The 27371-nt window shown below is 46.3% G+C and overlaps 1 protein-coding gene and 1 non-coding gene across 5 annotated transcripts in view; both read left to right on the top strand.

The window, feature by feature from the left end:
• Snx6 (sorting nexin 6) overlaps positions 1 to 22453 on the top strand; it is a 40688-nt gene extending 18235 nt beyond the window's left edge. For 3 of the 4 annotated variants that reach the window (XM_028869705.2, XM_028869706.2, XM_028869707.2), the window contains 10 exons: positions 863 to 984; positions 2702 to 2825; positions 7358 to 7453; positions 9406 to 9511; positions 11083 to 11158; positions 13223 to 13262; positions 15136 to 15222; positions 16983 to 17142; positions 17221 to 17306; positions 20813 to 22453. In XM_028869705.2, coding sequence (XP_028725538.1) covers positions 863 to 984; positions 2702 to 2825; positions 7358 to 7453; positions 9406 to 9511; positions 11083 to 11158; positions 13223 to 13262; positions 15136 to 15222; positions 16983 to 17142; positions 17221 to 17306; positions 20813 to 20866 — 951 coding nt within the window. In that variant the 3' untranslated portion in view covers positions 20867 to 22453. Of the gene's footprint in view, positions 1 to 862; positions 985 to 2701; positions 2826 to 7357; positions 7454 to 9405; positions 9512 to 11082; positions 11159 to 13222; positions 13263 to 15135; positions 15224 to 16982; positions 17143 to 17220; positions 17307 to 20812 lie in introns of those variants that run through there. The other variant, XM_037210548.1, reaches the window with a different exon arrangement.
• Positions 22454 to 27207: 4754 nt separating this feature from the next.
• Positions 27208 to 27371, top strand: LOC114693416. The gene has a single exon (XR_003734540.1). It is a non-coding gene; the product is annotated as a U1 spliceosomal RNA (small nuclear RNA).

Genomic DNA, 27371 nt, shown 5'->3' with positions numbered 1-27371 from the left:
GCCTATGTCTACCAAGTGCCGGGATTAAAGGCGTGAGCCACCACCGCCTGACTTTTAGTACTTATTTTAATGTGTGTGTACCTATTTGTTTGTGGAGCATGTCCATGGGATTGCAGACATGTGCCACTGTGTCTGGCCTATGCGTAGGACAGAAATCCAGGTCATCAGGCTTTGTGCTGTGGTGCTTTTACCCCTGGGCATCTCTCCTCTCCTTAAGAACCATCCTAATGTCGTTGTCGTTGTCGGCCCCTCCGCCCCCCGCCCCCCCCCCAACAAACAGTATTGTGGGAGCTGGGCACTTGGAGGGGTGAGGCTTTGCTGCGGCCTCTGCCACAAGCTGATAAAATAATGTTATACTCTATTTCTTCATTGGTATGCAGGAACCCACAGATCTTAGTTTCTAAAACTAGTGAAGTTTTCTAATCACAGTTTTGGTATTTGAGTATTTGAGTATTTGGTATTTGAGTATCTGGTGCTCAATTCATTTGCTGTACTTTGGCATTATCCATTCACTGTTGTGTTTTGTTTAGTTTGAGTCAGGAGTTCACTTTGTAATTAAGGCTGTCCTCCAGTATTAGGTAGGCCAGGTTGGTCTCAAGTTAGCAGCCATGTACTTCCGCCTCCTGAGTACAGGAGCCACCGTCTTCAGATGGTGTGGTACAGTGCTGAAAACGTGAAGTAGGCTGGCAAAACGGCTTGCCAGGTACAACCGTGTCTGCCACCAGGCCCGAAGAGTTTGATTCCTGCGTCTCACGTGATGGAAGGGGGGATCCGAGGCCTGACCACTGTGCATGCTTGGGCGTGTGTGTGTGTGTGCCTAAAAACAAATGTTAAAAAAAGTGAGTTTTTGGTTTTATTATAGATCCCACCAGCACCACCGAGACCTGATTTTGATGCTTCCCGGGAAAAACTGCAGAAGCTTGGAGAAGGGGAAGGGTCGATGACAAAGGAGGAGTTCACGAAGATGAAGCAGGAGCTGGAGGCGTACGTGACGGGTCCTGTTAGTCCTGTTCACTGCTTGTTTGGTGCCTGTTTGAGCTCTCTGACACCATTCCTTAACCGTTTCACTGGAGTGACTGAAAAACCCAGGCTAAGTCCTCAAAGCCAGTGTAAATAAACAAAGGGAAAAGTAGCCAGGTGGTGGTGGTGGTGGCCACACACCTTTAATCCCAGCCTTTGGGAGGCAGAGGCAGGAGAATCTCTTGTGAGTTTGAAGCCAGCCTGGTCTATAGAGCGAGTTCCAGGACAGCCAGGACTGTTTCACAGAGAACCCTGTCTTGAAAAACAAACAAACAAAACAAAAAATAAAAGGAGGAAGTATAGATCAGAGATACACCGTCAGCATTGCTGGGAATGGGATTGCTCAGCAGGCAGAGCACTTGAGTTGAGTCCCCGGATCCCACATGAGGTGGGACGGGAGAGCGTGCGCGCGCGCGCGCGCGCGCGCACACACACACACACACACAGTTCAGAAAGCGGACAGAGACTGCAGGTCATGTAGGTGACAGCACCCGAGGGCCTCAGCAGTGTCGGGGACTTGTCCGAGGCGTCGCTCCTCTCGTCCCCTCGTTTCTCTTCTTCTGGCCCCTCTCCTTTTGTGCACTTCCCTCGCTCTTCTCTTTAGTTTTCAAGCATCTGTCCCCCGTTTTCAGAATTTCAGTAAGTTACTGGAAAGGTAAGTGAGCAGACTAGGTTTTTGTCAAAGTGTAAAGGGACACTCTGTCAGTTCTGGTGCAGCGGTCTCAGAGAAGACGGAGCTGGACGTTAGCAGAGTGCATGCCTGCTGAAAGCCCTGGTTTTCAGGTGGCCCTGATGATGGTTCTTTGTGGCCTGGCTAGAGAGAGCCTTGGCCTGGTCCTCCTGCTACCTCCACCCTCTGCACTGAATGATGACCCACGGAGATCAAACTCCTCCCAGCACCGAGCCGCTGATGTGTGCTGTGTAAAACGTTCACTTCTTGCATGAAGTCGAAGCCAGACTGCCAGGCTCTTTCCTTGAGTGCCCCACACACAGCTGTCCTGTGCTGCTGTATGGGAGTCATTGATAACATACTTCAACACATTTCTTCATTATAAGGTCATAAATAGTTGCTCTGTGGTTGGTCTTTCTCACATACTTTGGTTACTATATGAAAATAATGATTAACAAGATTAGGTATTATTTTGTGTTAGGTATGTAAAGGCTATAATTATATAAAAATTGAGTTATGGTTGTATCAAATAATTCTCTAGAGCTAAAAAACAAATACCCCAATAGTGACCCAACATCAAGTTTATAAGACTTGAGATATTAACATTTAGATACAATAAATACTAACATAGCATGAGGCTTTTTCAGAAATGAACTTTATATATATTTTATTTATTTATATATGTATGTATGTATGTATGTATGGTTTTTTTTGAGACAGGGTTTCTCTGTGTAGCTTTGGTGCCTGTCCTGGAACTCACTCTGTAGATCAGGCTGGCCTAGAACTCACAGAGATCCGCCTGCCTCTGCCTCCCGAGTGCTGGGATTAAAGGCGTGCGCCACCACCGCCCGGCGAACTTTATATTTTTACTAAACAGTTCAGCTAAAAGCTTTGTTGATATGAATTATGCCTTTGCCTTTCTGGTTTTTACATTTAGAATGTTTCAGAGAATAATTGCCGGGACAACTTCTAGTTGATGCCATTGTTCACTCAATTTTATGTTGTTTCTAGTGAATATCTGGCAATTTTCAAGAAGACGGTCGCAATGCATGAGGTGTTCCTGTGTCGTGTGGCAGCACATCCTATTTTGAGAAAAGATTTAAATTTCCACGTCTTCTTGGAGTATAATCAAGATGTAAGTATCAGACCACTGGTTTGCAGTGGTAGAAGCTGTTGTTGCTGTGCATTGTTTTCTCTGATGTCTGGAAGGGTGAGGAGATAGCACTCGATTAGCATGAGCAAGGCCCTGGGTTTTTGTAGCCTGAACCGAGAGTTTTATAATCGTAGAAAGGGCAGAGCCAGCTCACTGCTCCAAATGCTTTGATTTTTCAAGGCAGTCTAAAGTGTCACATTTTTAGTGGTAAAGCAAAGAACTTGAGTGGACCAGTTAAATTAAGCTATAAATTGAACTTTCATAATGCAAAAACCTGAAATACACAACTTTGTTTTGTATTTCTCTGAGACAGAGGCCCAGGTGTCCCAGATTCCTCAAACTCTGTGCAGCCCTGGATGACACAGGACTTCTGATCTCCTGCCCCCACCTCATGAATGCTGTGACTGTGGGCGTGTGCCACTGTGCCCAGTGTTCATGTCGATTTATTTAGCCTCTGGGAACTGAGCTACATCCCCAGGCCAGAAACTTTTTTCTTTTTAAGTCTGTATTTCAGGCTACCTTCAAACTCTTAATACTCCCTCTTAGTACTTAAGATTACACCAGGACTAGACTGAACTCTAAACCGCCTGGCTTTCTTTTTAAACTTTTTCATACTCAGTCAACTCAGGGACTGTGATATGGCTCCGAGAGGAGAGACACCTGCATGAGTCCTGTTCCCTATAACCTTTTCACGTGACCTTTCCCCTGAACACCCAACCCCAGCTGTCCAGGCCTGGGCCAGATTGTTTGATAATCAGGTATTTCGAAGTTTAGTGATATCAATGAATGGAAATCCAAATGCTTATTTTTGCAATGTAAGGACTTCCTTTTATAAATTCAGGGGTAGATAAGCTAATTATGATACTCGGTTTTAGTGGCTCTCATGTACTGTTTGTTTTTAAGTAAAGTATATAAATATTAAAAAATAAGGGGAGACAGAGGCAGGCAGATCTCTTGAGTTCAAGGTCAGCTTGATTTACTACTGTCCTGAGCTAGTTCCAGGACAGCCAAGGCTACACAGAAACCCTATTTACAAAATACGAAACAAAATAAAAAAATTAAAAAGATACATTATATATCAATTATATACAGTACATTAATTATATAATATATAATTTTCTATATATTATAAATACTTATAAGAATAAATAATTATAAGCTGGAGAGGTGACTCATCAGTTAAAAAGCACCAGCTGCTCTTCCAGAGGACCTGGCTTCAATTCCCAGCACCCATATGGCAACTCATAACTGTCTGTAGCTCCACTTTCAGAGGATCTAACACCCTCACACAGACATACATGCAGGCAAAACACTAATGAACATGAAATAAAAATAAATATTTTTTAAAGAAGTAAATAATTGATAGGGGCATGTTGGCACATGCCTTTAATCCCAGCACTCAGGAGGCAGAGGCAAGTGGATCTTTTGTGAGTTTGAGGCAGCCTGGTCTACAGAGGGCGTTCTAGGACAGCCAGGGAAACTAAAACAAAAAGTAAATAATTGTAAAAGAGATACAACTCAGTTATAGGCACTCACTTGGCATATGATGCCCTGGGTTCATGAGCTCCCAGGTCTTTTTTGGGGGTGAGGTGCGGGGGGAAGGGCAGGGTCTCCCTATGTATAGCTGGTCTAGAACTCTATACATAGAGACTTGACCAGATTGTCTCCTCAGTGCTGGGATAAAGGGGTGTACCATCATACCCAACTCCAGCATATTTTTTGTTTTGTTTTTTTTCAAGACAGGATATCTCTGTGTAGCTGTCCTGGATCTTGCTCTGTAGACCAGACAGGCTTCTAACTCACAGATCCTCCAGCCTCTGCCTCCCAGAGTGCTGAGCCTAAAAGTGTGCGCCATCAGGCCTGGCTGTAGTTTGTTGGACCCCAAAATTTAGGGTCTCAAGTGGGCGCCCCAAGAACCCAGACCCAGTCCAGTTGATGCAATAGCAAGAGGTTTTTATTTAAGCTTCTATATAGAAGGGCAAACTCTGCTCCTAAGAGCAAGAGCCGCATCTTACTGCAGCCCCATGGGGGCTTTTAAAGGAAAAACCCACAAAAGCCATAAGATTACAATTCCCATACAATTTTGTTTCACAAGATCATGGTCTGATCACAGAGTGATCACAGGGGGTACAGTTACGTCAACAGGTACATTCTTCCTGAAACCTCAAGGGGGGGGATATCAGGGCCGGAGTGGAGTTTACACAAAGGTCACAGTGGTCCTTCCTGGAACACCTGCAACTATCCCAGTCACAGTTGAGCACATCTCTTAACAGAAATCTCTTTACATTGTTATATGGCTGCAGGAGAGATTGAACAATGGCTAAGTCAGGTTGTCCTTGGAACTAGATTTTTAGTTTCTCACTTCCTGGTGCTTGAAGTTTCTCTTTTCCTGAGGCTTGGGGGTGTAAGCCTGAAGGGCTAGGGTCTTTCAAGTTCAGTTTTTATTTTTATTTTACTTTATTTTTTGAGATGGTTTCACTATGTAGCTCTTCAGTTCTGGAACCCATTATATAGACCAAGCTGGCCTCGAACTCACAGAGATCTTCTGCCTCTGCCTTCCAGTGCCACCACACCTGCCTCACTTCTGGGGTTTTTATTTGTTTTATTTTGGTTGTTTGCTATGTTTTTGGTTGTGAGCCTGCTAAGCCATCTCTTTAGCCCATTTTTTTTTTAAGATTTATTTATTATGTATACAGTGTTCTGTTTGTATGTATGTTGCACACCACAAGAGGGCACCAGATCTCATTACAGATGGTTGTAAGCCACCATATGGTTGCTGGGAATTGAACTTGGGTCCTCTGGAAGAGCAGTCAGTGCTCTTAACCTCTGAGCCATCTCTCCAGACCCTAGCCCATTTTTTTTTATTTAAAAAAAAAAAAAAACTACTATATTAGTTGATTTTGTTGTTGTTTTGCGGAGTGTTTCCCTGTGTAGCCCTGGCTATCCTGGAACTCACTCTGTAGCCCAGGCTAACCTTGAACTCAGAGATCTGCCTGCCTCTGCCTCCTGAGTGCTAGGATTAAAGGCTTGAACCACCATGACCTGGCTGTTTTGGTTTTTTGTTTGTCTGTTTTTGACATTATAATTTTTTTTTTTTTTTTTTTGGTTTTTCGAGACAGGGTTTCTCTGTGTAGCTTTGCGGCTTTCCTGGGACTCACTTGGTAGCCCAAGCTGGCCTCGAACTCACAGAGATCCGCCTGGCTCTGCCTCCCGAGTGCTGGGATTAAAGGCGTGCGCCACCACCGCCCGGCTGACATTATAATTTAATTACATTTCTCCCTTCCCTTTCTTCCCTCCAAGCCTTCCATATACCCCACTCCAGTCTCCTTCAAACTCATAGCCTCTTCTATCACTAATTGTTATTGCGTGTCTGTCTGTATTTGTATACACATACAGACTTGTAGATATAACCTGTTAATCCGTATACTGTTACTTGTAGGTATGTTTCCAGGGCTGTCCTTTTGGCGCTGGACAGCACTTGGTGTGCTCTTCGCTGGGGGGGACTGCCTCTCCCACTCCCAGCTTTACTCAGTTCCTGTCTTAGTCAGGGTTCTTTTGCTGTGAAGACACACCATGGCCGCAGCACCTCTTACAAAGGAAAACATTTAAATGGGGCTGGCTTACAGTTCAGAGGTTTATTCCATTATTGGCATGGTGAGAAGTATGGCAGTGTATAGGCAGACATGGTGCTGGAGAGGGAGCTGAGAGTTCTCCATCTGGAGCAGCAGGCAGCAGGAAGAAAGAGTGACACTTGGCCTGGCTTGAACTTCTGACACCTCAGAGTCCACCCCCGTGACACACTTCCTCCAGTAAGACCTCACCTCCCAGTACCACTCTCCAAGCACTCAATACAGGAGCCTGTGGGGACCACCTCGAACTCTGCCTCTGCAGTGCTGGGGTTAAAGGTGTGTGCCACCATGCCCAGCTCTGGATTAAATGCTTGGTTGCCACTTTAGTATATATACTCTCTGTCAGAGAAAGGTGAGAGAACTGTTTGCAACTGAATTATCAGATCATCTTGTGAAATTAAGTGGGTCCTTACCACATGAACCTTGGAGAGTGACCTTGAGCATTTGTATTTCTGCTCGTTTCCTCTTTCACTTTTAAAATGTAAAAGAAAAGGTTTCAGGGTTTCTGAGATAGTCTTGTGTAATCCAGGCTGTGCTCAAACTTGCTTTGTAGCTGATCTTGACCTTGAATCCCTGTTTGCTCTATGTCCCAGGTGTGTGTTACCATGGTTGGCACTCTTAGAGATATACACAGCAATGGTTACTTTCAATTTTAATCCCAGCACTCGGGAGGCAGAGGCAGGAGGATGTCTGTGAGTTCCAGGCCAGCCTGGTCCAGAGAATGAGTTCCAGGCTCTAAAGTTGCACAGAGAAACCGTGTCTCAACCCCCCCCCCAAAAAAAAAAATCCTATTTAAATGTCTTAAGAGTTAATAAGAGTTAAAGAGGTATTACTGTTTGTAGCTTCCAAAAATGCTAACTTAAATTGTCTTTTTATTTTTTTCAGTTGAGTGTTCGAGGAAAAAATAAAAAAGAAAAGCTCGAGGATTTTTTTAAAAACATGGTTAAATCAGCGGATGGAGTGATTGTTTCAGGAGTAAAGGTAAAGTGTATACTTGAGCTGTGTTAGTTGAAAATACATACTTTTTGTTTTGTAAATTAGGTGTTACTGTGTAGCCCTGGTTGGCCGGGAACTCAGAGAGAGGCACAGGCAGGGGCCTCAGATTCTAGGACTAAAGATGAGGGCCGCAGGGTGGGCTGCCTCTGAGTGCCTGGCCTTGCTTGCAAATGCTGGGGTAGGCCTGGGATTGGATCTAGTCAGATCGCAGCTGAGATGTTGCGAGTGTCTTTGGGTAAATGTATGATGTTGAGAAAAACTGTTTTTTCATCTTCAAAATGAAGTAATATCACTTGGTTCACAGGATTATGGGAAAAATGAAATGAAGTATGTGCGAAAAGATTTTTTTTTTTTCTTCATTTTTTTGTTTGAGACAATGTTTCTCTGTGTAACAGCTCTAGCTGTTTGTCCTGGAACTCGCTCTGTAGACCAGGCTGACCTCGAACTCACAGAGAGATCTCTCTGCCTCTGCTTTCCAAGTGCTGGACTAAAGGTGTGCGCCACCACCGCCTGGTGGATGAAAATATGAATAGTAACTTTTTTCCTTAATGGTGCTTTTTAAATGGTATGAGAGTTTACTCAGCTGGTGCCTTTCTTGGTCAGTGTTACAATATCAGCACCTGTTAAGAAAGGTGCATAGTGCTTCTGTTTCATTGTTACTGCTGCTCTGGATCTGCAGGAAAGCCTGTGTGTGCTATTTAACTTAAGCTTGTGTGGACAGTCCAGGTGCCAGCCGCTCTCCAGCGACAAGGAACTCGGTCTTCTCTCTGGTGTGGCTGCGCATGGATAGCTCACATTTCCGTAGCTAGTAAATGTAAACCACTATTGGGTGTGATTTTCATAATCAACGGACACTTTTAACATGTGCAATATATTCATTTGTAGATTTTGATTACAGTCTTCATTATAACCCTGCAAGTTAGCAGCATTTCCCCCATCTGTGGTTAAGAAGACTGACACGTTTAAAGCGATGTGAAATGGCACTTTTCTAGTGCAGACTTGCTGCGCAGTCTGTTGCTATAAAACATAAATTATATCAGCAACACTTTCAAAGAACAGTTGCTAGAAAGCACTATTAGTGTTTTTGTTGTTGTTGTTTGGTTTTCCGAGACAGGGTTTCTCTGTGTAGCTTTGTGCCTGTCCTGGAACTCAGTCTGTAGCCCAGGCTGGCCTCGATCTCACAGAGATCCGCCTGCCTCTGCCTCCCGAGTGCTGGGATTAAAGGCGTGCGCCACCAACGCCCATTTTTTTTTTTTTTTTTTTTTAAACGTAAGTCTAGCTTAATTTCAAGAAGAGATTGAGGGCTGGAGAAATGGTTCGTTCGGTGATTAAGATCACTGGCTGCTCTTCCAGAGGACCCAGGTTTGAGCCTCAATATCCATGTGGTCAGTTTCAGGGGATCTCACGACCCTCTTCTGTCCTGTAGACACTAGGTACACAGGTGGTGGGCAGACGTACATGCAAGCAAAACACCAATACATACAAAATTAAAATAAATACATGTTTAAAATTTTAAAAAGGATTGAAAATGGTGGTTACCGGCATCATTGCTCCCAAGAGGCTCATTTGGCTGAGTTCATCTGAGCAGTTAGTTAGGCTAGGTGGTCCCTGAAATGCAGAATGGGCCAGGAAAACAGGTTTTTCGTTTGTCGATACGCAAGCATTTCTCGCTTTTCCTCAGAAGCATTTGCTGCCTCCTGGCAGCTGTGTTTGTAGCAGCAGAGCACAGGCCAGTTCCTGTTTCAGGATAAACACACAGGGCACTCTAGCCTTCACCTGTAAACCACAGGCTTGTCTGCTAAAGTCTGACTGCGTGGGCGAGGTCAGTGTAAAGCCTGAGTGCTGGAAGGGAGTTGTACTCCTTTCCTGATGAAGTTTCTATAATGATGTCAAGGTTTCATGTCACATAGAGCATGTGTGTGTTCCTCATCCTGCAGGACGTAGACGACTTCTTTGAGCATGAACGAACATTCCTTTTAGAATATCATAACCGAGTCAAGGACGCGTCTGCGAAATCTGACAGGATGACAAGATCTCACAAAAGTAAGACTTCTGTGGTAAAACTGTTTTGAAGATTGTTTGTTTTGCTGGACATGGTGACAGGTCTTTAATCCCAGCACTCTGAAGGCAGGGGCAGGCAGATCCTCTGAGTTCGAGGCCAGCCTGGTCTACATAATGAGTTCCAGGACAGTCAGGGCTCTGGAGAGAGACCCTGTCTCGAAAAAACAGGAAAAGATTTGTTTTATGTGTATTTGTGTGCATGCCTCATCATATGTGTGTGTGCACCATGGAGGCCAGAAAGAGGCATCAGATCCTCTGGAGCTAGTTATAGGTGGTTGTGAGCCACCTGATGTGGGTGCAGGGAATCAAACCCAGGTCCTCTACCAGAACAGCAGATGCTCTTAACCACTGAGGTGAGTTACTCTGTTATCCACTGAGTAACATCTCTCTGCCTGAACCCCCAACTTACGTTTTAGTTGAGATAATTGTTAAGTTGACATGTTACTTACAGTTGATAAAAGTCTGAATTTTAGAATAGTGGTTCTTAAATTCTGGTCTGTGACACTCAGGCCCCCACAAGTGTCTTCTTTGGAACCAAATGTATTCCAAGCTGACATACCCAAGGTCCTAAGGATGGGTTCCATGTTGCACTATAGTCCTCCCTCATCAGGTGAGCTGCCTGTGGGTAAATCCTGAGAGTCGTGCTGAAGTGGAGTCTTTTGTCCTGTAGCATCTGAATAAAGGGGCTGTCATTTGTGAGTGTCCCCTGTGTCTGTCAAGTCTGTTGATATTCCCGCCTGTCGGGCCTCCTCAGTGACTGGCAGCTTTGCTAGTATCAGTTACCAGGTTATTGTAGCAGTTTCCTGGTCGGTCACTCTGCCTTCTCTGTCTTTCCGCTTTCAGACTGGAGATAGCAGATTTTGGGGGTGGAGGGGCGCTAGAATCCTTTTTAGGTTGATTTTTGCCACCATATGTCTTAAATAATTATTGATATCTGGGCCGGGGGTGGCGCACGCCTTTAATCCCAGCACTCGGAGGGAGAGCCAGGCGGGTCTCTGTAAATTTGAGGCCAGCCTGGTCTACAGAGCAAGATCCAGGACAGGCTCCAAAAACCACACAGAGAGAAACCCTGTCTCAGAAAAAAAAAAAGTATTTATTGATATCTGTCCCACAGACCCAAACTCTTTTGGTTTGCAAGACCTTGACCTCCAACATGTTTGCAGTTTTTCTGTCTTCATCCACTCCCCTTCGTTTCCAACAGTACCGAGTCCCACTGCTCTGAGTGCTGTTTTATGCCTGGGATCTTCTCTGCGCTGCTTCCTTTAGTCAGTCAGTGTGTGCACTCTTCGCTGGTGAAGATTTTCTCATCCTACACGCTTCAGTTCACTCTTCAATTTCCATAGTCTTCTCCAACTTAGGCAACATTGCAGGCTTCTAAAGCAGAGTTTTCACATGTCTGGTGTGTCCACTGCATTGCATTACAGCTGCCTGTACCATTTCCTTTACGGCGGGGTATCTCTTATTTTGTAGATAGGTAATCAGTAAATATTTTTAAATCAACAAGTAATATATTATTAAATCTTGATTTTTAATTCTTCAAACTTTCTCCATAGGTGCTGCTGATGATTACAATAGAATTGGGTCTTCATTATATGCTTTAGGAACTCAGGACTCTACAGATATATGCAAGTAAGAATTATAGTTAAGAATGTGAATATGAGGGAAGCAGCAAAGGAAACAGTGTTTGTATTTTATGTAGGCATTTTAGGATTTTTTTATCAACCCATTTATGAGAAACTGCATTTTTATTATAATGGTTGGTTTCTTTTTTTGCCTTCTCATTCTCAAATTATTATTTTAAAATATAAAACACTTCAGGCTAGGCATAGTAGTGCATACCTTTAATCCCAGCACCTAGGAAGCAAAGGCAGGCAGATATCTGTGAGTTTGAGACTAGCCTCGTCTACATAATTAGTTCTAGTTCAGCCATGGCTACATAGTGAGACCCTGACTATAAATAAATACTGAACATTTAACATATTGCTATATATTTCATTGGAAGTCAAACTGAACTTTTTTTCATTTAACGTAGTCGACCACTGAGCTAAATACCCAGTACCCCCCCACCTCCCCCCACAAGTTGTCACAAGTTCACACGTGGCCCTCACAGGCTTCAGACTTTCTATGTAGCCAAGAGGGACCTTGGTCTCTGGATTCTCCTGCCTCTGCTATCTGAATACTGGCTACTGGGACTTACAGGCACGGGACATCATTCCTAGTGCTCCAGTTGAACATTCAAGTTTTTATGTGTAGTGTGCGTGCATGGCGCGCGCATTAGGGATGTGTATCACAGCAGCTCATGGGACTGAAACTGAAGCCAGTCTGGTATACATGACCCTTTGCCTCAAAAAGAAAATGAGGCACCTTTAATCCCAGCACTCGGGAGGCAGAGCCAGGTGGATCTCTGTAAGTTCAAGGCCAGCTTGGTCTACCAAGTGAGCTCCAGGAAAGGCGCAAAGCTACACAGAGAAACCCTGTCTGGAAAAACCAAAAAAAGAAAAGAAAAGAAAACGAGGGCAGATGTGATACGCATCTGTCCCAGGACCTGGGAGGCTAAGGCAGAACAATGTTGAGTTAGGCCAGCCTGGACTACACATTAAGGCCTTGTCTCATAAAACCAAAAGAGCAGGAAGAAAATTAATCTTGGAACTGAAGAAATGGCTCGGTTTGGTTCCTAGCATGTATGTATGTGACTTATAGCCGTGTGTAATTGCAGTACTAGGCCATCCAACACCCTCTTCTGCACATATATGACATACTCCCACAGCTACCTACATAGAAATTAATTTATATGTGTATTTATGTCCACACATATAGACAGAATCAAGAATACATATATTTATATATATGTATGTATATGCTATCTACCCACATACATTTTTTTCACTTGTATGTGTGTGTGTTTGTGTGAGTATATAACATCTGTGTGCTAGTGTCCTGCAGGCCACAGACCATGTCAGATCCTCTGGAACTGGAGTTCAGGTTAACTGTGAGCCGTCTGTTCCAGACCCTTCCACTCCACCCTCTCTTGTTGAGATAAGGTCTTACTGTGTAACTCTTGCTGACCTCTTACCTCACAGAGGTCCACCTGCCTCTGCCTCCTGAGAGTTGGGATTAAAGGGGTGCGCCACCGGCCTGGCTGTTTGTTTATTTGGGGTGGGGCACACATGTAAGAGCATGAGTGTAGAGTCCAGAGAACAACTTGTGGGAGTCTGTTCTCTCCTTACACCATCTAGTTTCTGGGGAATCAAGATAGCAATATTCTGGGGATTTTAAATAAGCAGTTTATTGTAAGAGCAGGGAGGTGTTTATTAAACTGTTGACTCTTGAGTTAACAAGACCATTGGATACTTTATGTGATGAAACAAGAATGTCTTGGGGCTTTTGTTTGTTTTTGTTTTGTCTTGTTTTATTAATTAATTAATTTATTTATTTATTGGTTTTTCAAGACAGGGTTTTTCTGTGTACAGTTTGGGCTGACTAGGAGCTCACTTTGTAGACCTGGCTGGCCTCAAACTCACTGAGATCCTTCTGCCTCTGCCTCCCAAGTGCTGTAATTAAAGGCATGCGCAACCACTGCCTGGGAAGAATGTCCTTTATTAATATGGTTTGGGGATATTGTCTCTATACACTTAAAGTGAAAAATTAATCAAATGTTGCTTCTGATCAAAGTATTTTATTTTTCCCTTGAAGGTTTTTCCTCAAAGTTTCAGAACTGTTTGATAAAACAAGAGTAAGTATGAAGAGAACCGCTGCATATATAATTACACTTGTATTAATGGTATTTTATTGTGCCCCTGAAACAGAGAAACACAGAGGTGCCTCCTCAAGTTCTCAGACTTCTACACGTCTCATGACCCAGACTAAATAAAATTAATGTAAAAAATACGTCAGCTGTGGTGAATCACCCCAATAACCTTAGCACTCGGAGAGCTGAAGCAGAGGATACTGGTTCTGAGACGAGACTGAGCATGACCCATCACCGCCCCCCCAAAAAAATTTTTTTTAAATTAGGACCAGTGAGGTGGCTCAGTGGTTAAAGGCCCTGGCTGTCTTGACCTGAGTTCAATCCTTAGAACCCACGTGATAGAAAAAGAGAACCAACTTCTAAAGGCTGACCTCTGACCTTCAGCACCAGCACTGTGAGATGTGGTTCCATTTTACCACATTTTGCTTCTACTAAAATGAACTTGAACATTCGGGTTGCTCTGAGCTTACTCACACTTGATGTTTTTTACCTGTGTTTTAGCTACTCGGTAAGCATGCCTTTTAAGCAAAATAGGTGTTTTTTTAATTTTCCAGAGCTGAGGACCGAACCCAGGGCCTTGTGCATGCTAGGCAAGCGCTCCACCACTCAGTTAAATCCCCAACCCGACAGTTTTAACAGTAATTTCAGGAATTCATTTTTGAGTCGGGATCTATCTCAAGCTAGTCTTGAACTCTGTACAGCTGAGTTCTCCACCTCTCAAGTGCCTGGATTATAGGTGTGCACCACCATACCTGACCTGGTTTCAGATTACAGAAAAGAATATAAAGTAGTAGGAAAAGTTGTGTGCACATCGCCAAGGTTCCCTGAAACTGAACATTTCTGTGTGGTTTATAATTCTCTTATTCCAGATGTCCAAGTTCATCTGTGTTGTGTCTTTGTGTGCATCTCAGTTCTGTTTTTTAATACAGCCAGTACTAAAATGAAAAGGAAAAAAAGAAGGAAAAGACAGGCAGTGGTGGCACATGACTTTAATCCCAGCACTTGGGAGGCAGAGGCAGGCAAATCTCTTAAATTCAAGGCCAGCCTGGTCTACACAGCAAGTTTCAGTATAGCCAGGGCTACACAGAGAAACACTGTCTCAAATTATAGCCAGTAATACTGTTTTTCTCAGTGTGACCAAATAAGATCTCGCCATTCGACTTTTTGTGGTATAACAAGTTAGGAGACACATTAAGTTTCTTATTGTATTTAACTAATATAAAATATCTCTTAGGCCAAATGGGTTGGCACACAGGTTTAATCCTATCACTCAGGAATCTGAGGCGTTGACCATGAGATCAAGGCTAGCCAGGGCTACAGAGTGAGACATTTTCTCAAAAGCAACATTTACCCTTTGTCTTCATTTCTTTTTCTTTTTTGAAGTTTTGGTTTGGCTTTGGTTTTTGTTTCTTGAGACAGGGTTTCTCTGTGTAGCCCTGGCTGTCCTGGAACTCCATCTGTAGACCAGTCTGACCTTGAACTCACAGATCTACCTCTGCCTCCTGAGTGCTGGAATTAAAGGTGTGTGCCACCACCTGGCAAGGAGTTCTTTTTAACTTCCCTTTCCATCTCATCTTAAATTCCTTCATCTGTTGGTGAGCACATATCAGTTGCCATTGCAGTAGATTCTATAATAGTGAAGCCAAAAATGAGAGGAAAGCCAAGTTTCCAAATACAGAATTTTCCTATAAATTCATTAGTGTTACTTGATTTTCCTTTTCGTTTCTTGTTGGAATTTTGAAAGCCGCCCAGATAAAGCAGAGTAGGTTCTGTAGTTCTTCAACATTTCTACATATTAAAAATGTTTTTATTTAGAGCAGAATGTAACAGGTGATTTAATGCCATTTCCCCTTTTCAGAAAATAGAGGCCCGAGTGTCTGCTGACGAGGACCTCAAGCTTTCTGACCTGCTAAAGTACTACTTACGGGAGTCTCAAGCAGCAAAGGTAACTGGCCCGTTTTCCGTGGTTATTGGGTGGGAGGCTGTGCGGTTGATTATGGGCATATTGGTTTGCATTTTCAGGGTGTGTGTAGTGCTGTGTGATGGCTGGGATCCCAGCACTTGGTGGAGTAGGCAGGAGAAAGGAGGTGAGGCTAATTTGGGCTGTGTAGTGAGACCTTGTCTCAAAAACAAATACATTTTATATGAAATTACCTTTCTCAGGGCCAGCATGATGTCACACACCTTCCTCTAATCCCAGCCCTGAGGAGGCAGGTGCATCTCTGAGTTCAAGGCCAGCCTGCTCTGCAGATTGAGTTCTAGGACAGCCAAGGTGACAGAGGGAAACCCTATCTCAAAAAAAGGAAAAGGCCTAAATAAGATTTGTATACCTACTGGTTTCTCATTTGGTCTAAATAAGTCCTTATCTGAGGTGAGAACACTATTAAACACAAGTACCTCATATTTTAAATCGACTCACACTTCCTGCTGTGTATAAAAGACTAAGGAACCAAACAGCAAAGACCAAGAAAACAAAATAAGACAAATAAATTAACACAGATGTAGAAAAAGCACCAAGAACACTCTAGTTTCCAAATCATTTACCGAATGAGCAGGGGCAGTGGTTTGTGGGATTTGCCGGGATTAAGGATGTGCACCGTAGCTGGTGGGTGGCGGCGCTCGCCTTTAATCCCAGCCCTCCGGAGGCAGGGGCAGGCGGATCTCTGGTCTACAGAGAGAGTTTCAGGACAGCTTAGTATAAAATGTAGTTGAAATGGATAACTTTTTAGAACATGGCTTTCAATGTAAATCTAGCTGGTGTTCACTTCAGGAGCACATCTACTAAAATTGAAATATGCAGAGATTAGCCTAATGCAAATCCGTGAATCCTTTTGAGGGGTGTTGAGGTAGAGCGGCAGAATCTCACTGTATTGCCCTGGCTGCCCTCGAACTCACAGACATCTGTTTTCCTCTGCTCACCAATGCTTGGATTGAAGGCATGCACCACCACACCCAGCTCAGTATTTTTTAAGTCCATTTTGGAGATCAGCATTTACCTTTTAATAAATATTGTGGGATTTTAATGTTTTTGTTTTGCTTTTTTGTTTTGTTTTCAAAAGAAGGAAGAAATCAGCTGGGTATGGTAGGTCTTGCCTTTAATCCCAGCACTGGGAAGGCAGAGGCAGGTGGACCTCTGTTGAGTGCCAGGACAGTCTGGCTACAGAGTCAAAACACTGTCTCACAAAAAGAAAACAGGCAGCGGTGGAGTGGGGTGGGGTGTCAGTCAGGTCTGTTGTGGGGTATGCAGTGACCCTGGCCCTTAGGAAGTGGAAACTGAGGCTCTGGAGTTCAGAGTCACCTGCAGCCTTGTAATAAGTTTGAAGCCATCCTGACTACTTGAGAGCCTGTCCAGAGTGGGTAAGTACATGGAGGTGATAGTGAGCATGGGTTTTCTTATTCAACAGTGACTAGTGTCGAGAATTGGTTCGGATGATTATACAGCTCTGTGCACATAGTCCAAGCCCTGGGTTGGGTATTTTAAATGAGTGAGTTATAAAGTATGTGCATTCAGCTTCAATTAAGCTATTATTTATAAAACCAAACAAACATTTAGGGCCTGGTGTGTAATTAGTGGTGCACTAGGAGGCCCTGGTTCCCTCAGAACAAAGCATTTACAAGTTCCTTCTGTGTGAGTGTCCCTGCGGCTGGTGGTGGTGTCTAACGCAGGAGAGCGCAGCGCACACTGAGTGTGCTTCTGTTTTGCAGGACCTCCTCTATAGAAGGTCCAGGTCGCTGGTGGACTATGAAAATGCCAATAAAGCCCTGGACAAGGCAAGAGCAAAAAACAAAGATGTTCTACAGGCAGAAACTTCCCAACAGCTGTGCTGTCAGAAGTTTGAGAAAATCTCTGAATCTGCAAAACAAGGTACTACTGCTAACACGCCTTTAGTGCGAGGTGTGCCTTATGGTGGGGTCCTTCTAATTTTTATGTTTTTGTTTACAGAACTGATAGACTTTAAGACAAGAAGAGTTGCTGCATTCAGAAAAAATTTAGTGGAACTTGCAGAACTAGAACTAAAGCATGCAAAGGTAGTACCATTAAATATTGAATCATTTAAATTTTAAATTGAGTCCGTTATAAAATAGATGGTAATCCTTTGATCAACCTCCTATGGGAGATTGACACACTGTCCTTGATTTATTTGGATGTTTTACACTGTGTGTGTGTGTGTGTGTGTGTGTGTGTGTGTGTGTGTGTGTACGTACACTCAAAACACCTTTAGGGTTTTGCTTCTCCCCTTGTATAAATTTGCAGGTGGAACTCAGGGCCCATGCTCACACAGTAAAAGTGCTTTACGCGATTGGCCATCTCACTGGCCTCCTTTGGTTTGTGGTTTCAGTACTGTGGTTATGGGTGGGCTTCTTGCGTGCTGGCCAGCACTCTGCCCCTGAGCTCATTCTCATCCTGACAGGATGGGAATTAGGTTGTTCGTTTGCTGTGGTTGAGGCAGCTTCTCACTCTTGAGGCTGGGCTTAAGCTCATTAGGTAGACCAGGCTGGCCCTGGACTCAGTGATCTTCCTGCCTCAGCCTCTTCTTGGGAGGTCGTTCTGTGACCTCCAAACCACATACACCCATGCATACACACACAAAATAATGTTAAAAAAAATACTTATGGTGTTTGTCAGTTGTAGTAGTACATACCTGTAGGACACACTGAAGAGGTCACACGTTCAAAGCCAGCTTGGGCTACACCTTATAGGCTGGAGGGTGACACAGCAGTTAAGATCACTTGCTGCTCTTGAGGACTGGAGTTTGGTTCCCTGCATCAGGTACCTGCATCAGGTAGCTCATAACCATCCTAGGTCCGCACCCAGGAGATAGGACATTCTTTCTTGGCCTAAATAAGTTCTTGGATGTATGTGGTGGTCACTCCCCTCAGCTGTCACCCCAGCACTCCTGGGGCACAGCTGTAATCAACACTCCTAGGGCACAGCTGTAACCAGCACTCCTAGGGCACAGCTGTAATCAGCACTCCTAGGGCACAGCTGTAACCAGCACTCCTAGGGCACAGCTGTAACCAGCACTCCTAGGGCACAGCTGTAACCAGCACTCCTAGGGCACAGCTGTAACCAGCACTCCTAGGGCACAGCTGTAATCAGCACTCCTAGGGCACAGCTGTAACCAGCACTCCTAGGGCACAGCTGTCACCCCAGCACTCCTAGGGCACAGCTGTAACCCCAGCACTCCTAGCACAAGATGAAAGGCAGAGACAGAACTGTAGATGTAACATGAATTGCTAAACAGTCTTATTAATAAAAAAGACCCAGAGCCAGTTATTGGAGTGAACAACAAAAGATCAGAGAAACAGAACAGCCACAACCAACCTCACCTCATCAACTCCTCAGCCAATCCTGTTTCCTCAGACTGGAAGCCTCTGAGTCCTTACCCCTGAGGGTCTCAGTTGAACTGCTGCTAAAAAGCCTCTTTCCTGGTCCTCACGCCTTATATACCTTTCTGCTTCCTGCCGTCACTTCCTGGGATTAAGGATGTGTGTTTCCCAATAAAGGCATGAGAGCTCAAGTGCTGGGATTAAAGGTGTGTGCCAGCACGCCTGGTCTATGTCTAATTTAGTGGCTGGCTCTGATCTTAGATCCCCAGATAAGTTTATTAGGGTGTACAGTATATTGGGCGACAAAATACATCACCACACGGAACTGTGCAGAAGCTGTGGGCCGTCCAGACTGCGTGCAGCACAACAGCAGGAAGCAGGGACAGCGTGAGGGCGGACTCCTACAAGTTATCCTCGACCTCTGCAAGAGGGGGGGATACGGCGGAAGAGTACTTACATCTTCTTCCCCTCCCCTCCCCTCCCCTCCCCTCCCCTCCTCTCCCCTTTCACACACAGAGTAAATCACTTTTAAGTTAAAAAAGGTAGGAGAGACAAGACTCCTGCACATGTTTGTAATTGTACACATACACACACAATGCACAACAAAAAGTTACTTTTTGGAATTTAAAAATGGAAAAGATGGCGATGGAGAGGCGGCTTAGCAGTTAAGCACACTTACTGTGCTGGGTGTGGGGCCCCTGCTTGTAATCCCAGAACTCTGGAGGCCAAAGCAGGTAGATCTTTGGGAGTTTGAGGCCAACCTGGCCTACAAAGCTAGTTCCAGGGCCAGGGATGTTACAGGGGAAGCCTGTCTCGAAACCCCCGCCCACCCAAAAGAGAGCTCTTACTGGTCTTGCACTTGGGTTCGGTTCCCAGTTCTGTCCAAATCCAGTTCTAGGAGATCTGATGTCCTTCCTGACATCCTCAAGTACAGGGCACACACGGTGCACGGACGACAGAGGCAGGCAGAGTACTCCTCCACAGAAAGAAAGAAAGTCTGTGTGTGTGTGTGTGTGTAAATCCTAATTCATTCATAGGCATCTAGAATGGATTTGCGTCTGTTTGTTTTGGGAGGGTTTCTTATGGGTGTTCTGGTGCTGTAAGAGACACCCTGACACAGCAACACTGTAGAGGAAAACAGTTCATTGGGGCTGCTCTATAGAGGGTTATTCAGTCCATTATCATCATGGTGGACACCATGGCTGCGGGCAGGCAGACGTGGTGCTGGAGAGATGGCCGAGAGGTCTACATCTGCATCTGTAGGCAGCAGAGAGAGAACCACTGGGCCTAGCTGGGGCATTTCAAACCCAAAGCCCACCTACAATGACACACTTCCTGCAAATGTGTCAAGACCACACCTCCTGAAGCCATTCCTAAGCATTCAAACATGACTCCATGGGGCCATTCTTATTCAAGGCACCAAAGCTGGGTGTGGCGGAACTGAGAAGAGACTGGGTCTCTCTATGTAGTCCTGGCTGTCCTGGAACTCAGTAGATCCACCTGTGTCTGCCTCCCAAATGCTGGGATTAAAGGCGTGTGCCACCACACCTTTAGTCAGATCTCCTGTAAATTTTGAAGAAAGGTCAAATGTTCTACAAATGGCTAGATGCATGTCAATTTTGTAGAAAACTTTTGTATGTAGTGCTAGCTTTTTTTTTTTTTTTTTTTTTTTTTTTTGTTTTTCCAGACAGGGTTTCTCTGTGTAGCTTTGCGCTTTTCCTGGGACTCACTTGGTAGCCCAGGCTGGCCTCGAACTCACAGAGATCCGCCTGCCTCTGCCTCTCGAGTGCTGGGATTAAAGGCGTGTGCCACCACCGTCCGGCAATGCTAGCATTTTTATTAAAAAAAGAAAAAAGAAAAAGAAAAAACTAGCATAGGGCTGGAAAGATGGCTCAAAGTCAGACTGTGTAAACCATGAATACTGGTCTAGGTGGAAATTTGGTGAACAGGCTGGCACTTTGTGTCTTTAACTATGATAGAAGTGTTTCTAGAATTCTGGCACCAGAATACCATTTCTGTCTTTTATCCTGTCTGTCTTGGTTGCTCGGTGATACCTCTGAAGGCAGCGGGCACACCCATGGGGCTCAGACATACACGCAGCCAAAACACCCCTACACATCACAGACGGCAGAAAATATTTACATCACGACTCTCAAGCTGCTGGGACTAAAGAAATTGATGGTCGGTTTGTTCCTCCCTTCCAGGGCAACCTCCAGCTACTGCAGAACTGCCTTGCCGTTTTAAATGGAGACACATAGGCCACGCTCCGCCTTCTGTTGAAAAGGGCTGCCTTCAAATCTCGTTTGTTTTCTCGATGACTTCCGGCATCTAAGCTCACTGGGAACAACCGATCAGCTGGCACGGTGCATCGGCTCTTCTTCTGAGAGACAGTGGAGTGGCCGGGCTCACCGGCCGCAGGGCAGCGTCTGCCACCGCCCTTGACCTTCCGAGAAGCCCAAAGTCCAACTTCCTCTTTTCTTTAAGTAGCCTGTCTTAACTGTGTTTATTTCGTGCGTAGTGATCTGATGGCTGGCGCCTTATTTACCTCTCGCTCAATTGTCCAGTTTTAACATTCTCAAGAGTCCACTGTCCACACAGATAACGGTTGCCTTTCTGGATTTTTTTTTTTTTTTTAGCATCCTGTGCCCTGCGTTCTTTCATGTTATCCATGTATGTAAACATCTTAATGAGACTTACTTTGAATTAATGAAACGTAAAGTTTGGGGTCAGTTGTGTGGTCATTATCATTATGGTCGATCTCTGAAGAAAAGCTGATGTGTTCGTATGTTTGCCTTAAACTTGTGAACTAAACCAATATTGTAAACCGCCCAGCGATACCAGCGGCGCTTGGACTCCGTGCTCCTTGTATCGCTCTGGAATTTGGGGTAGCGATAATAAATCTACTCCAGCATTATGCTTTACAGTGCAGGTTTTCTGTTTTCCTCCCCTTCTTTCTTTTGAAAAGGCCGATTGAACCAAGTTCACCGACGCTTTACCGCAGAGCGACCTGGTTTTCTGGGTGCCCTCCACAGAAGGAGCAGCTGGACAGAGGCAGTTGTCTGCCTTTTCCGGAATGCAGGAGCATCTCACTTCTCTGGGCCGGTCCATAGCTCAGCCAACCGCGTCCCTCCCGGTTACCATGGCAACCATAGCAGCATATTGACTGGCACAGAGGAAAACCCTCTACTAGAAGGAAGAGCTCTTGAGTTGGTGAGGGAAGTAGATTCCCCGGGACCAAAGTTTGTGTGCGCATGGGGTGCCCCACCCGGGCTCTCTGACAAGGAGAGGACGAGACCCCGGTTCCCAGTGTAAAGTAGGTGGAATGGATTTCTCTGTCTTTTTCCAAGTCCTCTCCCATGTGGAAACCACGGGGATTCGGGCTGGTCATGCCTGGAACGGGTTCCTAGTTTGTTTACAATTTTCCAAACCGTCCCGAAGACTCCCGGGGCCGCCTCGCAGGCGGTGACCCTGACCCCACCCAGCCTTTCCCAGTGCATGTTCTCTGGCTGGCCGGTGTGCTGGTCGCTGTCCTCTCCGACTGACACGTGTCCCCGTGCTGTTCAGAGTCGGTGTTCCTGGTGTTGGCCGAGAGATCCTTTCTGTCCTTGTGTCTGTGACCTCCCGTGGTAGAAACACCCACACGGGGTCCACCAGTGGGTGAGTGCAGGACCAGGAGCCTTTGCTTCGGGACCTGTCCGACCCTCACCAGCTGCCCCTGTGGCCTCAATCCAGTTTGGGCAAGATTCTCTTGACTTCTGCCTCAGTTCTCTGCTCTAAAGGACATGTTGACCTACCTCACAGGGGTGTTGTGAGGATTAATAAATGTTGGAACCATGCTTTGGAAACGTGAAGGTGCTGTGTAAATGCTGAGGGATGGATGGTTGAGGGCCAAAGGGTTATTGTGTTTTTGATCAACGCGGTCTCTTGTGGGGAGGAAGTGGAATAGAGTGCACCCTTAGCCTCTGGTGTCTTTTGTTTTTTTTTTTACTTATTTACTGTTCAGGGATGCTTTTACCTGACCACTGTCTGTGTACCATATGTGTGCAGTACCAGAGAAGGGTGGGTGGAGAAGAGGGCATTGGGACCCCAAGAACTGGAGCCTCGCTGTAGGTAGGGGAAAAGAAGGAACCCAGGTCTGAGGGAAGAGCAAGTCAGGACCATCAATTGATGGATTTATATATATCCATCCATCCATCTAATCCATCCATCCATGCATTTAATTTATCTTGGTTTTTTGAGATAGGGTTCCTCTGTAACTTGTCTGTCCTGGAACTCGCTCCGTAGATCAGGCTGGCCTCGAACTCACAGAGATACCTCCAGAGTGCTGGTATTAAAGGCATGAACCACCACCGCCAGATCCTAACTTACATTTTTAAATGGGTATATACAGTGGTCGCGGGCAGGGATTCAGGAGATGGTCAGAGAACAACTCCAGTGAGTGTTACCCCAAGTGGAGTGGGGGGATCATATTCAGGCTCTCACTGTTGGTTTTCTTTGTCTCTTTGGGGGCCTCCACCCGGCGCCCAAATAAACCACACACAGAGGCTTTAATTCTTAGTTATGAATGTCTGCTTTGAGCTTGGCTTGTTTCTTGCCAGCTTTTCTTAACTTTAAATTACCCTGTGTGTCTTAACCTCTGGACTTTTACCTTTTCTACTTCTTAACCTTTTCTTTCACTCTGACTCCGTGACTTGCTGTGTAGCTGGGTGGCTGGACCCTGAGGCCCTCCTCTTTCTCTCGCTGCTAGACCTCTTTTTCTCCCAGATTTCTCCTCTTTATTCTCTCTGCCTGCCAGCCCCACCCATCCTTTTCCTGCTTCGCTGTTGGCCGTTCAGCTCTTTATTAGACCATCAGGTGTCTTTGACAGGCACAGTAACACAGCTTCACAGAGTTAAACAAATGCATCATAAACAAAAGTAACACACCTTAAAACAATATTCCCCAACAGTCAGCCATGACAGCAAGTGTGTTTTTCCCCTAAGCCGATTTGGCAGGCCCTGGATTCATCGTTAGAGTTTTTAAATTTTATTAAACTTGTGGGGTGGGGGTAGGTAGTAGCAGCTTTACAGACTAGCCAGGGGACTTTGGGTAGGGGTTCCAAACATACATAATGAGTGGACAGTGCCAGGCTTTCTCACTAAGACCTGGAAAAATAACATGTAGGGGGCTGGAGAGATGGCTCAGCTGTTAAGCACACCAGCTGGCCTTCTAAAGGTCCTGAGTTCAATTCCTAGCGACCAACCACATAGTGACTCACGGCCATCTATAGTGGGATCTGGGGTGCAGGCATACATGCAGATGGAGCACTCATATACATAAAATAAGTAAATTGGGTTCTTTTTAGATTTATTATGAATACAGTGTTCTCCCGGCATTTATGTGTGCATGTCAGAACAGGGCACCAGATCTCATTATAGATGGTTGTAAGATACCAACCATGTGATCACTAGGAATTGAACCCAGGACCACTGGAAGAGCAGCCAGTGCTCTTGTCCTTGGAATCTTCTCCCCAGGCTAATAAATAAATCTTTTAGAAAAACAAAAACATGTAGCTGGGCATTGTGGCATTTTCCTGTAATCTCTGCTCAGGGGTGGGGGTAACGAGGCAGGGGGATACTGCTGCTGCCCTAAGATTAAGGCCAGGCAAGACCACCAGTGAAAACCTGCCTCAAAAGAACAAGGAGACCAGGTGTGTGGTGCACACCTTTATTGCCAGCTGCAGCAGGTGTCATTTCTGGTCACACCTTGAACTCCAGCTGCAGCAGGTGTCATTTCTGGTCACACCCTGAACTCCAGCTGCAGCAGGTGTCATTTCTGGTCATACCCTGAACTCTAGCTGCAGCAGGTGTCATTTCTGGTCACACCCTGAACTCTAGCTGCAGCAGGCACCATCTCTGAGTTTGAGGCCGGCCTATTCTACTTAGTAAGTTCCAGGCCAGCCAGGGCTACATAGCTGCTGCTCCCCAACACATTCCCCACTGTTCCCCAAAATGGTTTGGGAGCAGCAAGGTGATTCATTGGCTGCCAAGCCTGACAACCTGAGTTCAATCCCCAGACCCCATGGGGTGGAAGGAGAGAACCAACTCCCAGAATCGGCCCTTGACCTGGACACGCTCGCTTGCTGTAGCACCCACACACGTACAACTAGATTTAATGAACAAAACCCAAAGGAAAAAGATCGTATGTGCATACTTAGGAGAGCCGCTCTGTGCCTGTGGAACAGGTCATTGACTAGCTGACTGCCGATCCCTGTAAACACATCCGCTCTGGATTCCCTGCTGTGGGTGGTGTACATTGAACATTTACCCATCATCCCGGGAATCTAGGGAGAGATGGCACTAGTGGTTGCCATAAGCATGTGGGGTTCTTAGCCCAGAAGCAGACTTTGCCTACCCAGTGGGAGGCCCGGGACCTAGAGCTGAGCAGACAATACAAGGTTTGGCAGCGAGTGTGAAGAAGGGTCGATCTGGAACCTTAAGAAGCCGATTGACTTGATGACTTATTCCTACAGTGAGGCTGGAAGGCTGAGTGACTCGGAGCACGGGGCAGAAAACGGATCGAGAGAACCTCGGGTAGTTGGATTTCAAAACCTGCTCCCGTGTGGTCGCAGATTCATCTATCGAGAGCGGGAGTGAGAGGCCGGAGAGATTGTTCATCTGTCAAGAGCCTGTCCTGCCCTTGCACAGGACCAGAGTGGGGGTCTCAGCACCCACTTTAGGCAGCTCATGACGTCCTCTAACTCCAGTTCCAGGGTCTCAGGCACCATCTTGGTCTCTGTGGGTACTTGCACACAACACACATGTACATGTATGTTGTGGTGTAGCACTTTCCTGGGAGGTTGAAACTTCTTAAGCCAGGAGGTACACAACTCAAAATAGCTTCAAGAAGTCCCTGAAACTGACCAGACCCACCAGGCCCCGTCCTCCCAGGAGGGTGAGAATCCCCCTCAGAGGAGCTAGCTGCAAAGGAACCTCTGAAAGCAGAGCAGAGGCCTGGAGGAGGTGGAGATCAGCCTAGACACTGGAGGGGACGCGCTCCAGCCCGCTTGAGCTGCCTGCAGGCTGTGCGCAGTGGACTGGGGTCCCGTGTGCTGGGGATGGCTGGGTGGTACAGCTGTCTTTGAGTCAGTTCTGCTCCCACGAGTGACTCCTCACCCACATCCTTGTAAATAACCCCCAGAAAACTCATTGGTTCACCAAGGGGGCCTTTACAGAATCCACACTCTTGTCTGCTGTGGGCTCCCCCTCTAGGGTGAGTAGCCGTGTGTGTATGCTGCAGCCCCCCGGGAAAGGGCTTGGCACAACACATAACAACAACAGTCACAAAAACAACAGCAAAAAAGGCTTTCGAACGGGAGTGAGATGAGACACTCCTTGAACTCTACGTTGTCGCGGGGAGCAAGTCCACCCACATCCATCTGTTTCCTTTGAAACAGCAAGCCAAATAGAAAGTTTTGGTAAAGCGCTCTGTTGGCATTTAACCTTGACTGAGGGTCACTAAGACTGAGCACCTCAGACAGACAGAGGAAGGACTTTTTCTCCCTCACCCAGAATGTCAGAAGAGCCTCTAGAAGGAGCTGTGTTCTGCCCTGCTATGAATCCACCCACCTGTGGTCTCTGCCCTACCTGCAGCTCCCCCTGCTCCAGGCCTCAGCCTGATTTCCAAACAGAGCGGTGGGGGAGGAGGAGGACTGGGAGCAGGGGCTTTGATTTGTATTTCCCGGCAGATGCTGTCCCGGGCTGCAGCTGCTTTAGCTGGGGTTTTAAAGAGGTGGATACTCGAGGCCAGAACGGTCACCCTGCAGATCCCACAAGATGACTCGGTAGCCTGGGGAAGGAAGGAGGGAAGGAAGGAGGAGGGAAGGAAGAGAAAGAAATCACTCCTTCAGTGTTTACCAAATGGTCAGTCAGAGGGTGAGAAGGTGAGCGCATGTGCCCATCGACCTGAGGTCTCCCCCGGTCCACCACCAGTCGTCCTGGCCTCCACCCTCTCCCCGGCGCCATAAATATGACGTCAAGCATCAGGACGACTAGGTCCCGACAACTCTCTCAGCTCTGCCTCGCAAGTGTTAGGATGACAGGTGTGAGCGCCACAGTCGGCTTAGTCATGGTTTCTGCTGAGACCTTGTAGCGAACTTCTGTGCTAAAGGAAAGTAGTTCATGGGCCGAGGGTGCAGCTCGGCCGGTGGATGGACTCGCTTGCCTGGCTCGCACAAACCCCGAACGTGTGACCCCAGCAGTGGACGATGGCACCCAGGCAGGATCAGAAGTTTAGGGTCCTCCTAGGCTACGGAGTACGTTCGGGGAGTCCCTGGGGCCATCGCGGTCGCACGGCAAGAAAAAAAAAAAAAAAAAAAAAAAGCACGCGGGGCGGGGCTATGCAAACGAGGCGGCGCGCAGTGGCTGCCGGTCCCGCGGGCTCGGAGAGCGACGTCCCGCGCGGTGACGATCCCGAGTGGGTGAGTGTGCTGTCCGCGGGGGCGAGAAGACCACGACGGGTGTGGAGGGCGTGGGCGCCGATTGGGCGTGGCGGTCGTGGTGACCGTGCGTTAAAGGTGCGCGCGTGTGTAGGGAGAGCGTGCGTGCGTGTTGAGCAACTCATACTTACCTGGCAGGGGAGATACCATGATCACGAAGGTGGTTTTCCCAGGGCGAGGCTTATCCATTGCACTCCGGATGTGCTGACCCCTGCGATTTCCCCAAATGCGGGAAACTCGACTGCATAATTTGTGGTAGTGGGGGACTGCGTTCGCGCTCTCCCCTG

The sequence above is a fragment of the Peromyscus leucopus genome, chromosome 14 (assembly GCF_004664715.2).
Source record: "Peromyscus leucopus breed LL Stock chromosome 14, UCI_PerLeu_2.1, whole genome shotgun sequence".
NCBI classification, from domain to species: domain Eukaryota; kingdom Metazoa; phylum Chordata; class Mammalia; order Rodentia; family Cricetidae; genus Peromyscus; species Peromyscus leucopus.
Note: the sequence above shows the minus strand (reverse complement) of the source record. Positions and strands in the feature narration are given on the sequence as shown.